The sequence below is a fragment of the Mauremys reevesii genome, linkage group 5 (assembly GCF_016161935.1).
Source record: "Mauremys reevesii isolate NIE-2019 linkage group 5, ASM1616193v1, whole genome shotgun sequence".
In the NCBI taxonomy this organism is placed as follows: domain Eukaryota; kingdom Metazoa; phylum Chordata; order Testudines; family Geoemydidae; genus Mauremys; species Mauremys reevesii.
In genome coordinates, this window is record NC_052627.1 from 63,588,321 (window position 1) to 63,608,775 (window position 20,455).

The window sequence follows — 20,455 nt, forward strand, 5'->3', positions numbered from 1 at the left end:
ATGTATGGTTCTATATTACTCAAGCAGAAGCTAGTTTAGGCTTACCGGTACATTAGGGGGAAAAAGTGCGGCCTATACTCGGGACAATACGGTATATCTCAACCCTTGAAGAATGACTGGTTGTACTTCTGGGGCAATGAGTATATTTTAAAAAATACGAAAGGTTGATTATCCATTATGGTTAAATCTTGATAATCACTTGTCATTAAAGTTCTTGAAACACAGCCATAAATGGATAGTATTTTATTCATTTCTATTCAGTTTTGAAAAAATGAACACACAGTACAGCTATAGCCTTTCACCATACCCAGTGTAAATCGTAGGTATATCATGAAAAACTTCAAATGTCAGATAAACTTAAGTTATGCTATACATTGTTCCAGTAGGACACCGGTGAGCCAGTGTTTCATATATACAGGGGCGGCTCTAGGGATTTTGCCGCCCCAAGCACGGCAGGCAGGCTGCCTCCGGCGGTTTGCCTGTGGAGGGTCCGCTGGTCCTGCGGCTTCGGTGCCTGCGGGAGGTCCTCCGAAGCCACGGGACCAGCGGACCCTCCGCAGGCAAACCGCCGGAGGCAGCCTGCCTGCCGCCCTCGCAGCACTGGCAGAGCGCCCCCCGCGGCTTGCCGCCCCAAGCACGTGCTTGGCGTGCTGGGGGCCTGGAGCCGCCACTGCATATATACAGAGTAAAAAGAAACATACAAAAACTTCTTAGACACAATGGTGTGGGCCACTATGTATACAATGTTGTGATTATTCTAATTTCACAGTTTGTGTGTTACCAGAGATACTGTAATCTTTTTACAGTTCGCTAGAAACAAGTTCCATATTTTGTAAAAGTCTTATACTTTCTCTTCTAGATAAGTCATTCTCTAACTGAGCAAAATCCCATTACTTTTAGTCCACATCTTGGGTGTAACATGGTTCTGCCATCATAGTGATTTTATATTTCTCAGCTGGAGATAAAGTTGTGGTATGTGCAAAAACATTTGCATTTGTTGCTTAGTCCTCATATCCTCAAGTATGCAGGGTAGATCTAACCCATCTTTTGAGGATTATTTTCCTTTGTGCCAGGGGCGGCTCTAGACATTTTGCCGCCCCAAGCACGGCGGCATGCTGCGGGGGGCGCTCTGCCGGTCGCCCACCAGAGCCGCGGGACCAGCGGACCCTCCGCAGGCATGCCGCGGAAGGCTGCCTGCCTGCTGCCCTCCCGGCGACTGGCAGAGTGCCCCCCGCGGCTTGCCGCCCCAAGCACGCGCTTGGCGTGCTGGGGCCTGGAGCCGCCCCTGCTTTGTGCTATCCTACTGGTTCAGAGCAGCTATATATGTGGGCAACCTAGTATGATGTACAAGAATGCCATAGTATGTGTTTTTTTTTCCTGCAAAAAGTGCTCTTATAAGACCAGTGCAACAGCTATGCTAAACATGCTGAGATGTCACTAGTTTGCTGAAATGAGTCCTGCCACTTATGAATTTTGTATTTGAGATCTAAAGCAGTTGTACAGAATTGAGACCATTGTCACTCATTTCAGATTCAATTTAATTAGTAACTGATATGTGAATGATCTTTTTATAGCATCTAATTGGCTAACTAATGCACTCTGAAAGTGACTAAGCTGAATATACTGATAATAATTCTTTGAGTCCTTGCTCATGTCCATTCCATATTAGGTGTGTGTGCTTGCCACATGCACCAGTGCTGGAAGTTTTTCACTTAGCAGTATCCTTAGGGGACCGGCTCTGGCGCCCTATGGAGTGGTGCCCGCATGGTGCAATATAAGGGGCGGCACCGGCTCTCCCTGCAGACCCTCAGTTCCTTCTTGCCACCAGTGACAGTGCTGGAACCTCTGCTGCTTCGGCTAGTGTTGTTTTATTTTCAGTTCTTGCGAACTTTGAAAACCTGTAATACAGTTGTACTTAGTTGTTCTTAGTTACCCTTAGTAGTAGTTCTCAACTCTTCATTAGTCCCGAACAGAACTCAGCCAGGGGACCGGGCATGCCCTAGTCCCCAGGCTTGAAGCCCTGTGATCGCTGCAAGCGGCCTAAGCCCATCAGTGATCTACATACCAGCTGCCTAAGGTGCTTAGGTGAAGGGCACATAAGTTACAAGTGCCGTATCTGCAAGTCCTTCAAACACAGGACGAAGAAGGAGCGCGATATCCGCCTGAAAGCGCTCCTGATGCAGTCGGCACTCACTCCGGCACCAGAGCAGTGGTCCGCCTGACGCCGTCCACAAGCCAGCACCTCCACGGCTCCAGTGAAGAAGCCAAAAAAGACTGAGGAGAAGATCTCCTGTTAGGGAAAGGAGAGGGCTGGCGGCGAGCCACAACCCATTCCGGGCAGCTCAGCACCACCACTGATAATTCTGGGACTGGTCCCGACAGTCTCCAAGAACCTGGTACCAATCCTGGGACCGATCTGATGCAGATCCACTGTACGCCATCGGTGCCAGAGAGCCCAACCAAAGCAATCTCACTCGGACAGGTCAGCTTCAGGATGCAGTGATTGGCAAAGATTGGAAGAGACCCACCACTCAGCACGATCCTGGTTGCCTGGTACCTACCACTCCGCTAGTAGCTCCGGCTCGGAGCAAGATTCCTTGACTGCGGGACAAGCCCCGGAACTGGTGGTATCGACTACATTATCAGCACCGAAACCTGCCCCATGGCTCCAAACACAGTGGCCTTCACCATGGTACCCATGGAACCCCTAGGGGTTCACCCAACCTTCCCAGTGTCAGGAGCCTCGGTATCCTGTCCCCCTCCGGTGCTTGGAGCTTTAGGGGGTAAGACCCCACAGGTTCAGGAGGACCCAGGGGAGCAAGCTGCTGGACCACCAATAGACGTGGAGCTTTCTGCAGCATTAGCATCATCCTCGTCATCACCAGATAAGGCTATCATGTGGCCTCTCACCCAGTTCCTCAGGATGATGCCAAGGTGCACCAGGAACTTTTGAATAGGGTCGCTTCTAACCTGGGGCTTCATGCAGAGGAATTGGAAGAGCCCTCGGACTCTGTTTGATGTTCTTTGTTTCTCGGCTCCCGCCAGGGTGGCCCTACCCCCTCATGAAGGGATTTCCAAAATCACTAAGCCCCCAGTTCCCTTGTGGTCGAGGCGGTTAAACACAAGGGCAACCCAGGGCCACCCCAAAAAATAAAGACGCGAGGAGGCTGGATCTTTCTGGACATAAAGTTTATTAGTCTTCCAGTCTTCAGCGGAGAGTAGCCAACCATCTAGCCCTCCTTGTCTAATGTGACTTCAATATGTGGCAAGCTATGGCCAAGTTTGAAGGGTTGCTCCCCGAGGCTTCCAAGAGGAGTTCCGAGCGATCCTTGATGAGGGCACAACTATGGCCAGGACAGCCCTCCAGACGGCATCAGATGCTGTTGATGCTGCTGCCCATACCATGGCTTCCGCTATCTCCATGGGTTGTCCACCGAGGCCTATCAGTCATTTTGGGACCTGCCCTTCGACGGAGGGGGCCTATTTGCAGCGCAAACAGACAGCAAATTGCATGGCATCAAGGACTCCCGAACCACCCTGAAAACCCTGGGTCTCCATGTCCCAGCCCTGGCGCATAAGCGGTTCAAACCGCAGCAGGGGAGCCAGCCTCAGCAGGGCCAGCCCCATAAATGAGTCAAGGGTTACAAGCGCCGCCCACCTCCACCCTCTGCCCACTTGGGCTAGAGCTGTAATAAGCAGGGGCCCAAATGGTCATATTGAGGGTGTGCCTGAGGGTGACCTACCAGACTGTTCCCCCGATCCATCTTTCCCAGTGTTCTTCGACTGCCTTTCACCTTTCCTCCCGGCTTGGACTGCTGGGTCCTCAGCACTGTGCAACAGGTTATACCCGCCAGTTCCTTTTTACCCTCACACTTCCCAACCATCTTCCAGGTCCCTCTTCAGGGGAACCCCTCTCACAAGAGTCTCCTCATGTTGGAGGTAAAGGGGTTACTACAGCTGGGTGCAGTGGAAGAAGTTCCTCTTGAGTACAAGAACAAAGGGTTCTATTCTGAGTACTTTTTAATCTCAAAGGACAAGCGTGGTCTACAGCCCATCCTGGACCTGCGAGACCTCAACACGTACCTACAGAAGATAAAGTTCTGCATAGTCTCTCTGGCTTCTGTTATCCCCTCCCTGGATCTGGGAGACTGGTATGCCACCCTCAACTAGAAGAATGTATACTTCTACATAGCAGTCTTTCAAGCACACAGACGCTTCCTCCAGTATATGGTGGGCCTCATCACTACCAGTTTATGGTGGTCCTGTTCAGCCTGGCGACAACACCATGGGTGTTTACCAAGTGCATGTCGGTGGTAGCGACTTACCTCAGGCACTGGGGGTATCCAGATCTACCCGTACCTCGACGATTGGCTCGTCAAGGGCGGCTCCAGGTCTCAAATCCAAAGGTATGTCCCGGTGCTTCAAGCCACATGCTGCTCTCTGGGCCTACTGGCGAATGACAAGAAGTCGACGTTAGCAGCAGTGCAGAGGATAAGAGTTCATTGGAGTGGTCCTTGACACTACCTGTGCCAGAGCATTCCTGCCGCTGGAAAAGTGCCACACATTGGCCAAACTCATCGCAGAAGTCTCCGCGTTCCCTCTGATTACAGCCAGGGTCTGTCTGCACCTTCTGGGCCATATGGCAGTATGCACTTGCGTGGTCCATCATGCCAGGCTCCGGATGCGGCCCCTGCAACAATGGCTGGTGATGGTCTATTCCCAGTCCCAAGACCTCCTGGAGCAGATTGTTACCATTCCCCAGTTGATACTTACCTCGTTGAGATGGTGGACCAACCACAGGACAGTCCTGGAGGGGGTTCTGTTCTACAACCCGCCTCATTCTATCGAGTTGGTGTCAGATGCCTCAGACCTTGGCTGTGGGGCACATCTCGGCAACCTTCAGACACAAGAATGTGGTCCCTGGAGGAGGCACGGTTACACATAAACGTCAAAGAGCTCCAAGCAGTCTGGCTGGCGTGCAGAGTCTTCTTGCCCCACCAGTTGAGCAAGGTGATAAGAGTCCTGATGGACAACAAAGCCTCAATGTACTACATCAACAGGCAAGGGGGTGTGTGCTTGTCAGCTCTCTGTCAGGAGGCACTCCGTCTGTGGGCCTTCTGCATCAGCCACGAAATCCACCTGGAAGCTTGTCACCTTCCCGGCATCAGTAATACGCTGGCAGACCAACTCAGCAGGGACTTCTTCTCTCACCACAAGTGGTCGCTCCATCTAGACCACAAGTGGTCGCTCCACCCTTGGAATATCTAGAGGTAGCCTGCATGATCTTCCAAAGGTGGGGAACTTCCCAAGTGGACCTATTTACTACCAGACAGAACAGGAAATGCCACCAGTTTTGTTCTCGACAGGATCTGAGCAAGGACTCCCTCTCCGATGCCTTCCTCCTGTTGTGATCAGAGAGCCTGATGTACGCATTCCCTCCAATACCACTCATCAGCAGAGCCTTGGCAAAGATCAAGAGAGACCAGGCACAGGTTATCACGATCGCCCCCGTGTGGCCTCGACAGCATTGGTTTGGCACGCTCATGAGCCTGTCAGCAGCCCCTCCCCGGCCCCTGTCCCACCAACTGGACTTGCTGTGGCAGGACCACAGTTGGCTCTTACACCCCAACCTCGGGTTCCTCCACCTCTCAGCATGGATGCTGAATGACTGAACCTGGAGGAGCAGACCTGTTTGGAAGGATTCCAACAGGTCCTCTTAGAAAGTAGGAAGCCCTCAAATAGACTGACTTACCTGGCCAAGTGGATGAGGTTTTCCCAGTGGGCATCCTAATGTGGCATTTCTCCCTCACGTTCCTCCATACAGGCTGTCCTGGACTACCTGCTCCACTTGAGGAACCAATGCCTGGCGCACTCTTCCATTAGAGTGCATCTTGTGGCCATCTCCACTTTTCACCTGCCAATCCAAGGACAGACAGTGTTCTCCCATGACATGACGGTCAGATTCTTGAGAGGGCTGGAGAGATTCTTTCCGCAGGTGCGGGCTCCCATCCTGCAGTGGGATCTTAACTTGGTCCTCTCTAGGTTCACTCTGAACCTTTGGGTTCCTGCTCCCTTTCCCATCTGTCATGGAAGGTCGCATTCCTGGTGAGGGTGACGTTGGTGAGACGGGTGTAGTAGTAAATAACGTTGTATGAGGAATCATGACTCCAATCTGATTATTACATGTCCTAGAAAATGCTGTAAAGATTGGCCAAATTCTTCTGTTGGAGCACGAGTGTAATTTTCACTTAAGTGACTGGGAGTTGCACCCATGTATCTGAGCACAAACTTGACCCTGTAACTTTGGGCGGAGGAAATAAGACTAACAGCTGCATAAAAACCTACATTAAATGGTTTTGTCATTTAATTGTAGCCATTCAATACAAGCACAATAGAAAGCTGTTTTTAGTTTGAAAAGATCTCAATGTTAACCTTAATTTGAGGTAATTGCACTATTTCAACTTGTTTCCTTTCCCCCCATCTCAGGTTTTATGCATTATTTGCGTCTTCTCTTCATGTTCATTTTAATTGCTTGTGTGAGAAAACATGGGGAGGGTTTAACCCATTTATAAGGTGCTCTCCATCCATTGATTGTTGTTGTTTTTTTGTGTATACTAAAAGGAATGTTTATGCTTGCTCTTTAAAAGAAGAAATTGTTGAGCTCCATGAACAGGCAAATGCTAATCGCTGTTTTGAAAGCAGTGTCAGTAATGTTGGCAAAGGAAAAAACAAGTTAAAAAAGGGCAGTGATGGACTGAAAAATTGTATACAAAAAAGAGCAGTTTACCTATGATGATTAAGCACAGAGAAAATAGAGGTAATCAAAGAGCTTTTTGTCTTAAATTTAAGTTTATACAATGAATGAACAATACTGAGTTCCAGTGGTGCACCTCATAAATTGTCCCTGGAGGAAAGTTACTCCTGAGAGCTCACAAGAACTCTCTTCTCACCCTGAATACTCTGTTAAATTACTTTACCATCGCACCCACACCCACATCCGGTCAGTCCTTCAGGCTGAGGAAAATTGTACTCAGACCACTAACTTTACATAGAGGTTACTGCAGAGCATGAGGTGCATAGTATGTAGCAGTCTTCAGCCCTGAACAACCTGAGATGGAAAGAACTCAAGCATTCCTCATACTGTTTGCATAGCTTCTAGATCAGCTGGCCATAAGCCATTGGTTTAATTTCAACATCGGTGTTTCTTTTTATAGTGTGCATATAATATACAAGTTTATTAGTGCAGGAGAGAGATGAAAAACTTGCTTAAAAATGATCATTCAGTGTGTTGGTCTTAATTTTGAGTGTTCCATTTTTGGACGATACCAAATTCTGTGCACAATATAGCTGTATAATGAGTAAAGACTCACTAGGGAGTAGCATCCTTGTTGGACACCTTGTATAACTTAAATATTTATTTTAAATTTAACACTGCACTGCACATGTCAGTCTGCATCATGTCTGTAGACAAAAATCAATAGAAATTAGTTTATTATTCTGTAATTACTTATATTGACTGCTGTCTTTAAAATCACTGAACCATAGAACTAATGTTTCCCTTGATGTCTCCCTTGGTTAGTGAAAGAATTATATTGAAGTAGCCAGTGAGATTAATGCCCATCATCTTTATTACAGTCATTTATTCCCACAGTTTGGGTAGTGTTCATTTAGCTTCTGCTGGTTAGGTTAATGTAACAAACCAAATATTTATAAATGTTTTCTTATAGGAGACAAGCAAGTGTATTAGCATTGTGGAAGAATCAAACAATGAAATGTTTTATGTTACCATCTTCATACAATGCCTCATTTTGATTGGATCATACAATACAAATCATAAAAATAATCATATGCTGCAGCTCATCCTCCTCTCTTTCTCCTTTAGTAGCAATGAGAAAGGAATATGGAATAACCATTAATACCCTCCCTATTTGACCAATGTCGTCATGTAGAAAATATTTTTTTTCTTCAATGAGACAGCTTCAGCCCCAGTGCGGAGTGGTGGGGTTAGAGCTTCAGCCCTGCAGGGACGGGGGTCTTGGGGCTTCAGCCTGGGCTCGGGGTCTCAGCCCTGCTCCTGCTGAGGCTCCGGCAGGTGCGCCCCACGGAACTGAAGCTCCAAGACCCTCCTCCCTGCTGGGCAGAAGCCAGAGGGGACGGGTGGAGGAGCACATGGTCCCCTCCGATTTTTGCCAGGGTTTGCTGGCCCCACTCGATCACATGGTGCTACCAGATCCCCTCTCTGCACAGCAACTGGTGGAGCCAGCAAGCTGGGAGCTGTGGCCATGGGGAGAAGCAGTGGCAAACAGTGGGGCGCTGTTGGGAGAGTCTCTGCTTTTGCTGCTGCCTCTCCCAAGGAGCTAAAACAGCAGCCCCTCCCTGCAGCTTCCAGCTGTTTGCAGTGGCCTCTCTATGCAGAGCTACCACCTGGAACCTGCGGGGAGGGGCTGTTGAGGGTGAGCTAAGGGCAAGACTTAAGCTGTTGGGAGGGGCAAACCTTTAAATTGTGACACCCCCCCCCCCTTGGTAGGCATCAGTTGTCTCTAGCAGAAGCCCCGTTGTGCCCCCCCCCCTCCGGTGCCACAGGGCAGAAGCCCCAAGCTCCCCACCACAGTCTGGTAGGTAGAGAATGGAGGAGGAATGGAGGGAGCCGCAGTTTAACTGTAAAAGTGCCGCATGTGGCTCAAGAGCTGCAGTTTGGCACCCTTGGAATATGTTGTGATCATAAAAGTTAAAGATAAAAAAAATCTCTTGTCATGTTTCTCTCTCCATCCCCAATCATGCAGAATTGTTTTGTACATTTTCTAGTATTTTTGTCGAGTTTAGTGTAGGATATCTGTTACAATGCTAGATGCTCAAAATCATGAATCAAACCCCAAACAATAATGATATTGCCTTAAAAATCATGAAACTTTTTTTAAAAAATAGTTTTTTCTTTGTTGGATTTTGAGCCTTTTTTCCTCCTCCTGTCTTTCTTTTAAAACAAAAGCTGAGATTTTCATAAAATCACTTGACTCCAGGAGCTGGAACTTGAAGAAAAGCACCAAATATCATGAGATTCATATCTCAAGGAATGGAAGTTTCCATCATTTCTCTAAGGAGGAGATTCTACCTCGTAATTGGACATTTTTCTTGATACTCATTAGGCTAATAACATGTCTCTAGCACTCCTCCACCCCTTAATTGTATATTAGTCAATTTATATGAATTTAACTCTTTCAATCTTTTTAATCATAAGTTAGTTCCTCATAAGTTTCCTGGTATATTTTGTTCTTCGCTGAACTTCTTTCCTGTTTGCCCCTGTTATTTTATTTATTTGGTAATCTAGTTCTTAGAATTGAATGCAACATTACATCTGGGTGTTTACCAAAGACATTTAGAGGACTATTTATGTAGTAGAAAATTGCATTGGCCTTTTCTGTTACTATATCACACTGCAAGTGCATATTTGCTGTTTTTTTCCCCTGTCCCACTAACTGTAAATTTTCAGATTTATCTGATATCCTACATTGTGTTTGTAATATTTTTGGAAGCATAGTATTAACAAATATGAAGAAATATACAGCAAGAGCCCGATCCTGAGCTCCTTACTTGGCCAGAGGTGACATTGAAGTTAGTGAATAAGAAACCCAGGGTGAAGCCCATTATGATCTAGAATACAGAATATATCAAGTCCTATCTTTTGTTGCATAGACAAGGCATGTTCTAGAGGACGAGAAAGATCATGCTCTTCTTAAACTAGGAGGAACATCTATAGAGAGAAGTAATTGTTGGTTTTGCACTCACTTAAGTAGTAACTTGCTTTGAGAGTGGTGGTGATAAAATACTGCTTTAAGGGTAGGAAGGTTTCAGAGTGGTAGCCATGTTAGTCTGTATCAGCAAAAACTGATATGATTATATGTTTAAAGGTATAACACTTTATTTCACGTCTGAGATAGTTTTTGTCCCAAGAACAACAATTTCACATAATTGTTGGTAAAGAAAATGGAAAAAATACTATTTAATTTTACACTTTTAAAAATAAATTGTGCTGATTCTATTAAGGAGTTCTCTGAAATGGGATGCATGCTCCATTAGCTGGGTGATTGTTTTATTTGAACATTTATTTATTCTGTGCATGCGAAATGATATTTTGACTTACATTAATCCCTAATAGAAAATTAATAGACATACTTTCATGGGTTCATCTTTCCTTTAGTCAATAGGAATCTGTTTTTCTCAAGTATCTTATAGGCAGTAGACTTTCCCCTGCACTTTGCCATAATCTTAATTTTTTAAAATCTATCTAGGTAACCAGTGTGGTTCTCTGTCAGGTAGATTTGGTGTGAAAATGGATAACTTGTCAACAACTCCGTAAAAATTTAACTGAATTTGGTGCATGTGTAATAAAGATATGTCAGAGTTAGTTACATATGTGTAAGAGTGGATACTATAATGATGTTCCTAAATTGCCTCCTGTGCAATTCTGTCAGCCATATATTCTTTCACATTCTCTAATACCTCTGAACGTTCAAGGGAAAAAAAGATGTGAGAAGCCTCTCCCCCAAAGGACAAGTAGTACATAAGAAATTGCCTTTGCCGGTGTTCCCTTAGATTACATCACAGAAAATATTTTTTTCCAGATACAGTACCGTGCTTGTTGTGTAAAAGTGGGACAAAATTATGAATATTTTGATAGATGGATGAGTTTAAAAAAACAATATTTTTTTTCTCTGAAACTGACTCACCAACCTTGGCCCTGGGACTACACCGTAATTTTTTATTCAGAAGCACATAGAATGTGTGTAAATGTTGCAGTCCTCTTAATTTAAATTATTTTAGATCTTGGAAAGTACAGATTTAGTCTAAAGAAAATTACATCTTGGAATAAGAAAGGTCCTAATGTATAAGCATGTTGTGTTGAACTCCAAAAAAAGCACTGAGTGAATTTTACTACAGTAACTCCTCACTTAACGTTGTAGTTATGTTCTTGAAAAATGCGACTTTGTAAGTAAAACGATGTTAAGCAAATCCAATTTCCCCATGAGAATTAATGTAAATGGGGGGGAGGGGGGTTAGGTTGCAGGGAATTTTTTTTGCCAGACAAAAGGCATTATATACATTTTAAACAATTTTAAATAAGCAATTTAATACTATGCTGGGGGGGAGGGAGTCACGTGCTTGTGCTGTGTGTTTACAAACATACTGTACATACAATATAGTACTATAGTTGGGGTCTGCTGGCGGGCGGGAGGCGCTGTGGGTGGGAGAGGGTGTAGGGAGGCTGCCAGCTGTGGAGAAAGCAGGCAGCCAAACAACGTAAGAGTGGAGCATTGCACAACTTTAAATGAGCCTGTTCCCTAATTGATCAGCAACGAAACAACGTTAACCGGGACGATTTAAAGTGAGGAGTTACTGTATAATCAGTGTACTATTTTTTCTACATAGACTAATTTTGTAGAATTGATATTTTAGTAATAGATATAATTTTTTTTGAATTCTCTTGAAAAGTTAGAATGAAGAGGTACGATATTAATTAGTTCAGATTGACTTTTTATTTGGAAATATTCTAATCCCTTAATTACCTTACTTTAATTGTGTGGAGAACTTTCTAATATGCTCCTTTAGAACTGACTAGATGCTGGAGTATAGGCATAAATAGTAGCCTACATTAGTAAAGTATTAGGAATTCAGGAGGTTTGTTTTTATTTACACCAGGGGTCAGCAACCTCTGGCACGCGGCTCACCAGGGTAAGCACCCTGGCAGGCCGGGCCAGTTTGTTTTCCTGCCGCATCGGCAGGTTCGGCCAATTGCGGCTCCCACTGGCCACAGTTCACCGGCCCAGCCAATGGGGGGCAGTGGGAAGCCGCGGCCAGTACGTCCCTCAGCCTGTGGCACTTCCCGCCGCCCCCATTGGACTGGGATGGCAATCCGCGGTCAGTGGGAGCCGCGATCGGCCGAACTTGCCGATGTGGCAGGTAAACAAACTGGCCCGGCCCGCCAGGGTGCTTACACTGGTGAGCCGCATGCCAGAGGTTGCCGACCCCTGATTTACACCATATTTTATCAGTTATACTGGGGTCTTTGTGCCTATGTTCTTTGAGACTCTTAAAAACTAAAGACTTGCTGTTCGCATAAAATATTTTGAGATTTAACCACTGTACGTTCCGGAATTGAATATTATTTAACTACTACTTTTGGTCAGAGTTTTTGGAATTGGTCCTTAGAGGGTTACATTCATTAGGGTTATGACTTGAGGAGAATTGTACTAATGCTGATGAAGGGAATTCTGTAGCTAGTAGCAAAGCTATCTAAAAGGCATTATGAAAAAAGAAGGTGATTGGCTTACTCAGGTTCAGACCGTGCTGGTTTGCATTATCTACTGGATTTTGGATATATTAGCAATTGTTGCATAAGCTGTTATTACTTTAAAAAAAACATAAACTCTCACAAAGGGGTATTACTTAAGATTTTTGAGAGCTTGTATTGGACATGTGAGTGCTCTGCGTTTTCCTTCATGTCAAAGAAATCTAGACACGTGGCTATAAGGTGTGAGGGAGGCAGCACCACCTCCTCTAAGGGTGTTGTGAATGACATTTTCAAATGTATTTTACTTTAAATTAGGGCTATCAAGCAAGTTAAAAAATTGCAATTAATCGCGCTGATGAACAATAGAATGCCATTTATTTAAATATTTTTTGGATGTTGTCTACATTTTCAAATATGTTGATTTAAATTACAACACAGAATACAAAGTGTACAATGCTCACTTTATATTTATTTTTATTACAAATATTTGCACTGTAAAAAACAAAAGAAATACACCTCTACACCGATATAACGCTGTCCTCGGGAGCCAAAAAATCTTACCGCATTATAGGCGAAACCGCGTTATATCAAACTTGCTTTGATCCGCTGGAGTGTGCAGCCCCAGCCCCCATGTTATATCCGAATTTGTGTTATATCGGGTCGTGTTATATCGGGGTAGAGGTGTAGTATTTTTCAGTTCATCCAATACAAAACTATAGTGCAATCGCTTTATCATGAATGTTGAACTTACAAAAGTAGAAATATGTACAAAAAATAACTGCTTTTCAAAAATAAAACAGTATAAAACTTTAGAGCATACAAACCCACTCAGTCCTACTTCTTGTTCAGCCTATTGCCCAGACAAACAAGTTTGCTTACATTTACAGGAGATAATGCTGCCCGTTTCTTGTTTACAATGTCACCTGAAAGTGAGAACAGGATTCGCGTGGCATTGTTGTAGCCAGCGTTACAAGATATTTATGTGCCATATGGGCTAAAGATTCATATGTACCTTCATGCTTCAACCACCATTCCAAAGGACATGCGTCCAAGCTGATGACGGGTTCTGCTCAATAATGATCAAAGCAGAGCGGACCGACACATGGTTATTTTCATCATCTGAGTCAGATGCCACCAGCAGAAGGTTGATTTTCTTTTTTAGTGGTCCGGGTTTTGTAGTTTCTGCATTGGCATACTTCAGATTCTTAAACCTTGAGTCGAGTGCTGTAGCTATCTTTAGAAATCTGACATTGGTACCTTTATTGCGTTTTGTCAAATCTGCAGTAAAAGTGTTCTTAAAACGAACATGTGCTGGGTCATCATCTGAGACTGATGTAACATGAAATATATGGCAGAATGCAGGTAAAACAGAGCAGGAGACATACAATTATTCCCCATCGCGTTGTCACAACTGTAATTATTTTTTTAACAAGCATCATCAGCATGGAAGCATGTCCTGTGGAATGGTGGCTGAAGCATGAAGGTACATATGAATGTTTAGCACGTCTGGCACGTAAATACTTTGCAATGTCGGCTACAAAAATGCCATGCAAATGCCTGTTCTCACTTTCAGGTGACATGGTAAATAATAATTTACCAGCATTATGTCCCATAAATGTAAATAAGCTTGTTTGTCTTTGCGATTGGCTGAAGAAAAAGTAGGACTGAGTGGACTTGTAGGCTCTAAAGTTTTACATAAGTACACTCAAACACAAAACAATGTAACAAAAAAATCTACTTTTGTAAGTTGCACTTTCACAATAAACAGATTGCACTACAGTACTTGTATGAGGAGTGAAAAATACTATTTATCATCTTTACAGTGCAAGTATTTGTAATTAAAAATTATGTAAAGTGAGCACCGTACACTTTGTATTCTGTGTTGTAACTGAAATCAATATATTTGAAAATGTAGGAAAACATCCAAAATATTTAATCGATTTTAATTGGTATTCTATTGTTTAACAGTGTGATTAAATCTGCGATTCATCATGATAAATTTTTTTAATCGTGATTAATTTTGTTAGTTAATTGCATGAGTTAACTGTGATTAATCAACAGCTTTACTTTTAATAGAAAAAAAGGTATAAATGCCTCAAATGAAACAGTTCATTTCAGATCAAACAGAATGTTGTATATAACCGAAAACAATTTTTTGTTTTGGGCTCATCTGAAATATTTTCCAGAATTTTCATTTCAGCCAGCAAACCAAAAAATCAGTTATTTACACAGCTCCAATCAGGATACAGTGTGAGAAGTTCTGAGTTTGTGCAGATTGTGATTGGTTAGCTAGAGGGTTCCAAAGAATTGTGAGCAATACAAAGCAAATTTGAATACAGATCATTTTTGTTTTTTTAAATGTTTTTGTGGCAGAAGTGAGTAAATATTATTTAAAAGAATTATGGTAAATTGAGTTGCCTTCTGAAGAGTTAATATGCCAAATTTGGAGACTTAAATCAAACACTGAGTTGTGAAACAGAAGTTTAGTCGTGTTTATTATAAGTGAAAATCTCAATGCAACTTCAACTATAGAGTTCATATCAATGCCCCCATAATAACATTGTTGTTAATTTGAAATATTAAAGCAGTGTTTTTCAATCTGTGGGTCGTGACTCAATACTGGGTCGCGGCATGTAAGGTGCTGGGTCGTCTTACTCTGGTCAGCACTGCTGACCAGGATGTTAAAAGTCCTGTCGGTGGTGCTGCCTGGCTAAGGCAGGCTAGTGCCTACCTGTTCCAACACCGCGCTGTGCCCCAGAAGTGGCCAACAGCAGTCCGGCGTCCAGGCAGGAGAGCCACGGGGCTCTGTGTACTGCCCAAGCACTAGCTCCGCACTCCCATTTGCTGGGAACTGACCAATATGAACTGGGGGGCGGTGCCTGCGGGCAAGAGTTCTGCAGAGCCACTTGCACACCTCTGCCTAGGAGCCAGACCTGCTGCTGGCCATTTCCGGGGTGCAGTGCGGTCTGCGGTGCTCCCTGGCTGCGTCACTGACTGGGAGCTGCTAGAGGTAAGTCTGTGCCCATGCCCCAATCTGCTGCCCCAGCCCTGAGCCCCCCAAACCTGGAACCCCTTCTTGCACCCCAAACCCCTCATCCCCAGCCTAGAGCCCTGACCCCCCTCCCCCACCCCAACCCCCCACCCCAGCCCTGAGCCCCCCCAAACCCCTCACCCCCAGCCCTGAGCTCCCACAAACCTGGAGCCCCTCCTACACCCCAGCCGCCTAACCCCCTCCAGCACCCCAAACCCCTGCCCCAGCCCGGAGCCCCCTCCCACACCCCAAACCTCTCATCCCCAGCTCCGTTGGGCCGTGGACATCAACAATTTTCTTCAACTGGGTCCCCAGAAAAAAAGTTTGAAAACCGCTGTAATAGAGTTTGCTGGACACACAAAATGGTTTAAATATCCAGTATCATTTTAATATTTACTGGCTGTATATATTTACAAAAAATGCAATATTTAAATTGCCTGTCTGCAATGTGTATTATGGTGTAAATGGGGAATAGACTTTTATGCTTTTGGTTAGGTAGGATTGGGATATTAGCTCTTCAGTAATATGACTGAACAACTATTCAAATATTTCTTCAGATTGTACTGTAATTAGGTTGGCTGTTATTTCACTTTATGAAGGCCTTTAGGCAACTACCAGTTTTTATACACAATTTACATTGATTTCCATGGGAGCCACACACATGGAACCACATTAAAATATGGACCTTAAACGTAGGTAATGGAGGGCAGCTAGGGTTGAATAAGGGCTTGTTTGGTGAGTAAACCATTTAAGTTGCTAGGGTTTTAATCAGTTTGGTGGTGTTTGAAGTGATTACAGCAATGCCTATTCCTTTATTGGAACGTGACCAAATAGGATTCTGCAGTTGCTTAAATTGTTCACTTACATTGGTTGCTGAATAATTTTTGTAGTTCTGCAAATTATTAGTTTTGCTTTGTTTCCTATGCGTTGTCTGAGTTTATGGTTTAAAGAGTGACTGATAGTTGAGTCAAGCAGGTTTTACTTGTGCTATAATAATTGATTTCAGTGACACAGGTATAGAAAATCCATATTCAAAGTGCTTTACTACTGAAAAGTTTAAAGTAACTCCTCACTTAAAGTCATCCTGGTTAAAGTTCTTTTGTTTTGGTCGCTGTTCTATTAGAGAACATGCTAATTTAAAGTTGCACAATGTTCTAATGCCCTCCACCCTCCTCCCCCAGATCAGCACCTCCCTCCCCCTCCCGCGCCTCCTGCCCGCCGCAATCAGCTGTTTCGCGTCATGCAGGGAGGCTCGGAGGGAGAGGGGAGGACTGAAGACGTGGTGTGTTGGGGGTAGGGAGCGGAACTGAGTGGGAAGAGGTGGGGTGGGGGCAGGGCCTGGGGCAGAGCTGAGGGTCGAGCACCCCGTCAGTTTGAAGAGTCAGTACCTGTGGATTACAGGCTCTCTCCCCTGCTGCCCAGGGCAGGTTTACTCACCCAGTAGCAGAGCGAGCTACTGATCTGCCGCCAGACTTCCTGCACCTTAGAGACACCCCTTGCGCTAGCACCAAGCTGCCCTGGGACCCCATCACTCGCGGCTCTTGCCTCTGACCGGCTCCCAGACACTGCAGCCACTGAGGGCAGCCTGCCCCAGCAAAGCAACTGCCTCAGGGCTGCTTTCTCCTCTCGCGAGATCGCTGCTGCTGCTCCCTTCACCTGCTCCTCTCGGGATTAGCTGCCGCTCTGAGAGAAAGGTCTGCCAGAAGCCTATGGATGTCTCCAGCTCTGCAGGGATCTAGAGGCCCAGTGCCTCTGTGTTGTGTGTCCCAAGCGTATCATGCAACCCGGCAGATTGGCTCCCTTAGGACAGGGGTTCTCAAACTGGGGTTTGGGACCCCTCAGGGGGTCGCGAGATTATTATAGGGGGGGGGGTCACAAGCTGTCAGCCTCCACCCTAAACCCCAGTTTGCTTCCATCATTTATAATGGTGTTACAAATTAAAAACACTTTTTTATATATTTAAGGGGGTGGGGTCTCACTCAGAGGCTTGCTATGTGAAAGAGGTCACCAGTACAAAAGTTTGAGAACCACTGCCTTAGGAGATGACTGGTCTCCCCAGTGTGGGGGAGGGTGGGCAGTGACTTATCTGGAGCAGGCATTTATGTGATCTGCTGCTCAGAGGCCAGTAGAGACATCCCTCTTGGGTGCTGGGGAAGGATGCAGCACAGTGTCCCTTCCTATGTGCTGCAGCTTGCCTGCTCTGCCTGGCTCCTCTTTCGAGCCCAAACCCTCAGAGCTTGCATGGGGAGGACTCTGCTGGCCTGGGGGAGAGGGGGTGTTGTTGGCCCACATCCTCACCCTCTGGCCAGAGGATATTCACTTACCCTAGTCACAGCTGAGAGTCAAACAGCATATAATGTCTTTTGTCTGGCAACAATTTTTTCCCTGGAACTTAACACACATACCCCTGCCCCCCCGGTTTACATTAATTCTTATGGGGAAATTGGATTCGCTTAACATTGTTTTGCTTAAAGTTGCATTTTTCAGGAACATAATTACAACGTTAAGTGAAGAATTACTATATAACATTGGTCATTCCTAATCCCATCCTTCAAGAAACCCTTACTGTTTAAACTGACAAAAGGCTCTCACGGAATTTAGTTATATCTAAACATAGCATTGGAATTGAAGTGCATTTTATTCATCAGTGTTTGTTTTTAGATATGGTCTTTGTATCTCTTGTTACATTGAAGCAAGTCTTTTTTTTTCCTCCAACACTTGTGATACTTGTTGAATTGTTAGCAAATTTAACTGTAAATCTTAAAGTTGCAAACTGTATCCTCAGACTCCAAGGGCTTTCGTACAGCTTTTGATCCTGGCAGGGAGTAAAATGCGGCATGAACAATTTAAATGTGTTTTGGAGTGCATACCTGATCTATATTGTAATGCTGCTTTTTCTACCCTATCTGTAGCTTCCTGCAGATTTCACAAAACTGCATCTTACTGACAGTCTCCACCCACAGGTGACCCACGTTACCTCCAGTCACTCAGGATGTAGCATCACTAGTGATTCTGGAAGCAGCAGCCTTTCTGATATCTACCAGGTAAGACAGTATTTCATAAATACCAGCTCCTCAAACAGTTTTCTTAAGATAAATATTTTAATTCCAAAATGTCAGCCTAGAAGTGATTACATGAACTGTAATGTAGGTATTTTGACGTACCTAATGTTGAATATACATTTCATTGCTTTTTATCAATATTCATCTAGTGAAACAAAAGAAAAATCAAATTATTTACAAGGACGTACGTTTTCTTTTGAAAATGGAGCAATTTGAGATTTTGATCCATATACTAGTCTAACATTTAAAGGTAACTCATGATTGGTAACTTAATGAATCTGATGCACATTCTCCTATTTTTTTTAAGGTAATACTTAGGTCTAGTCTTCACTACAAAGGCTGTGCTGGTATAACTATACCAGCAAAACCCTTTAGTGAAAATGCAGCATATGCTGGTATAATTGTCTCTCTATATTGGGCGGAGTGGTGGGAGGCGGTGTAGAGGAGACGTAGTTTAGGAGTGCTGTTTTTGTTTTTTCCCTACACTCCTATCCCACATAGCTGTGCTGATAAAACTTTGCCGTATAGACCTGGCGTTAATGTTTACTTGTAACAATCAGAGCCACTTGGCAGCATCTAGAGAAATGACCATAATACAAGCCAACATGTTCTCTATGAACAAGTACAGTGAATTTACCTTCAAAATCAGAATTTTTGCCTCTCTAAGAGAATGGTGCCTCTGGGTCAGGATTTGGGAATATACTGAGTGGAACTGGGGAATTAATACATTGTCTCACAGTGTAAGTGTGTTTTTATTCTAAAGATTCCAAAGTGCCTTACAAATTCTATTCACATAATAGCAATGGAATGCATCTGTCTCTGGGAGCTAGTTGCAGGTTAAATTAGGTATACAACAAGGACATAGGTACTCCACTGAACAATGGCAGTGAACTTTTGGCAGAGCCTTAAGCAAACACATATCAATGGCTCTTTAATGGTCATGAAAGATCTTGTCCAAAAGATCTTCCCCACATTCAGCTTCATGGAATTCAAAATCCCATGTTCATAGAAGCTACAAAGGAATAGTTACCCCCCAATAAAAGCTCTGTTATCTGGCATGTTGGGGGAATAGCGGGTGCTGGTTAATTGAATATTCTGGTTAACTGAGAGTATTTTCAAAGAATTAGTATACAATAAAATGAATAAAGTATAAAATAGTATACAGATACTCACCAATCCAGTAGTAGTTCTGCACTGCAGAGTGATTGGTTTCTTGAAGCACTTAGCTGTATACAGGTAAAGTTTTCTGTACAGTAGGTTCTCTTATGACACTACATATCACTATGGGCAGTGCATGGCGTACACCCAGATCACTAAAAAATACACTTCACACTAAAACTATACTGAACATAATTTAATCTTTTTTTGATGATTCAGAAGGCACTTCAGGATCTTGCAGTGCCTCAGGGTCATCATTATCAACATCAATTATCATTGTAGATGTAGAAGGTGTAGGAGATTGGGCCTATTATGACCCTATTACACACCCTGGGAGCTGCTTTTTTAAAATAAATCCCTGATATCAGCTTGCTTACTTGTCTTCTGCCTCTTTTGCATAAAAGTAGAGTGCAGAATATGCAATTGCATAATGTGCTGGGCAGTATACTAGTCCCAGTTACTAGATTGAAGATTTGTATTGGGATATATCAGAAATGCTAGTTAATTGAGCTTTCTGCTCAATTGAGTGCCGGATAACAGAGCTTGTACTGTAGTTTATTTTCCAGTGCGTGGAACTTATCTGCTGAAGTTAAGTTTGCAGTAATGGAATTACCTTTACATAGCATCTGGCTGGGGTTTCAAATGAACCATAGGGAGTTAGGGATGGCCTTTTGGCAATTAATTTCTTTAGGCTCCTTTGCAGATCCCAGCCAGGATTCTTTAAATACTCTGTTGTAAATGAGGCTGATTACTTTTATTTAGATTCTAGAACATGAAAAAACTCGATCTAAAAATCCTTCACATACAAATTTAATATTATTCTGAATCCTGCACAAGCCAATCAGTGTAAATGAAGTTGTTAAAAGGCCTCACTTAAGAGGCTAGTTTAGTTATGCTAAGGGAGGTCCATAGCCTGTG

The 20,455-nt window shown here is 44.0% G+C and overlaps 1 protein-coding gene across 11 annotated transcripts in view; it reads left to right on the forward strand.

Annotated features, from left to right (window-relative positions):
* The window catches only part of RAPGEF2 (Rap guanine nucleotide exchange factor 2), a 292,166-nt gene that overhangs the window by 208,749 nt on the left and 62,962 nt on the right, over positions 1 to 20,455 (forward strand). For 8 of the 11 annotated variants that reach the window (XM_039539178.1, XM_039539187.1, XM_039539182.1 and 5 more), the window contains one exon: positions 18,230 to 18,361. The exons of 1 other annotated variant lie outside the window; for it this stretch is intronic. In XM_039539178.1, coding sequence (XP_039395112.1) covers positions 18,230 to 18,361 — 132 coding nt within the window. Of the gene's footprint in view, positions 1 to 15,234; positions 15,297 to 18,229; positions 18,362 to 20,455 lie in introns of those variants that run through there. 2 more of the 11 variants (XM_039539189.1, XM_039539181.1) reach the window with 2 other exon arrangements.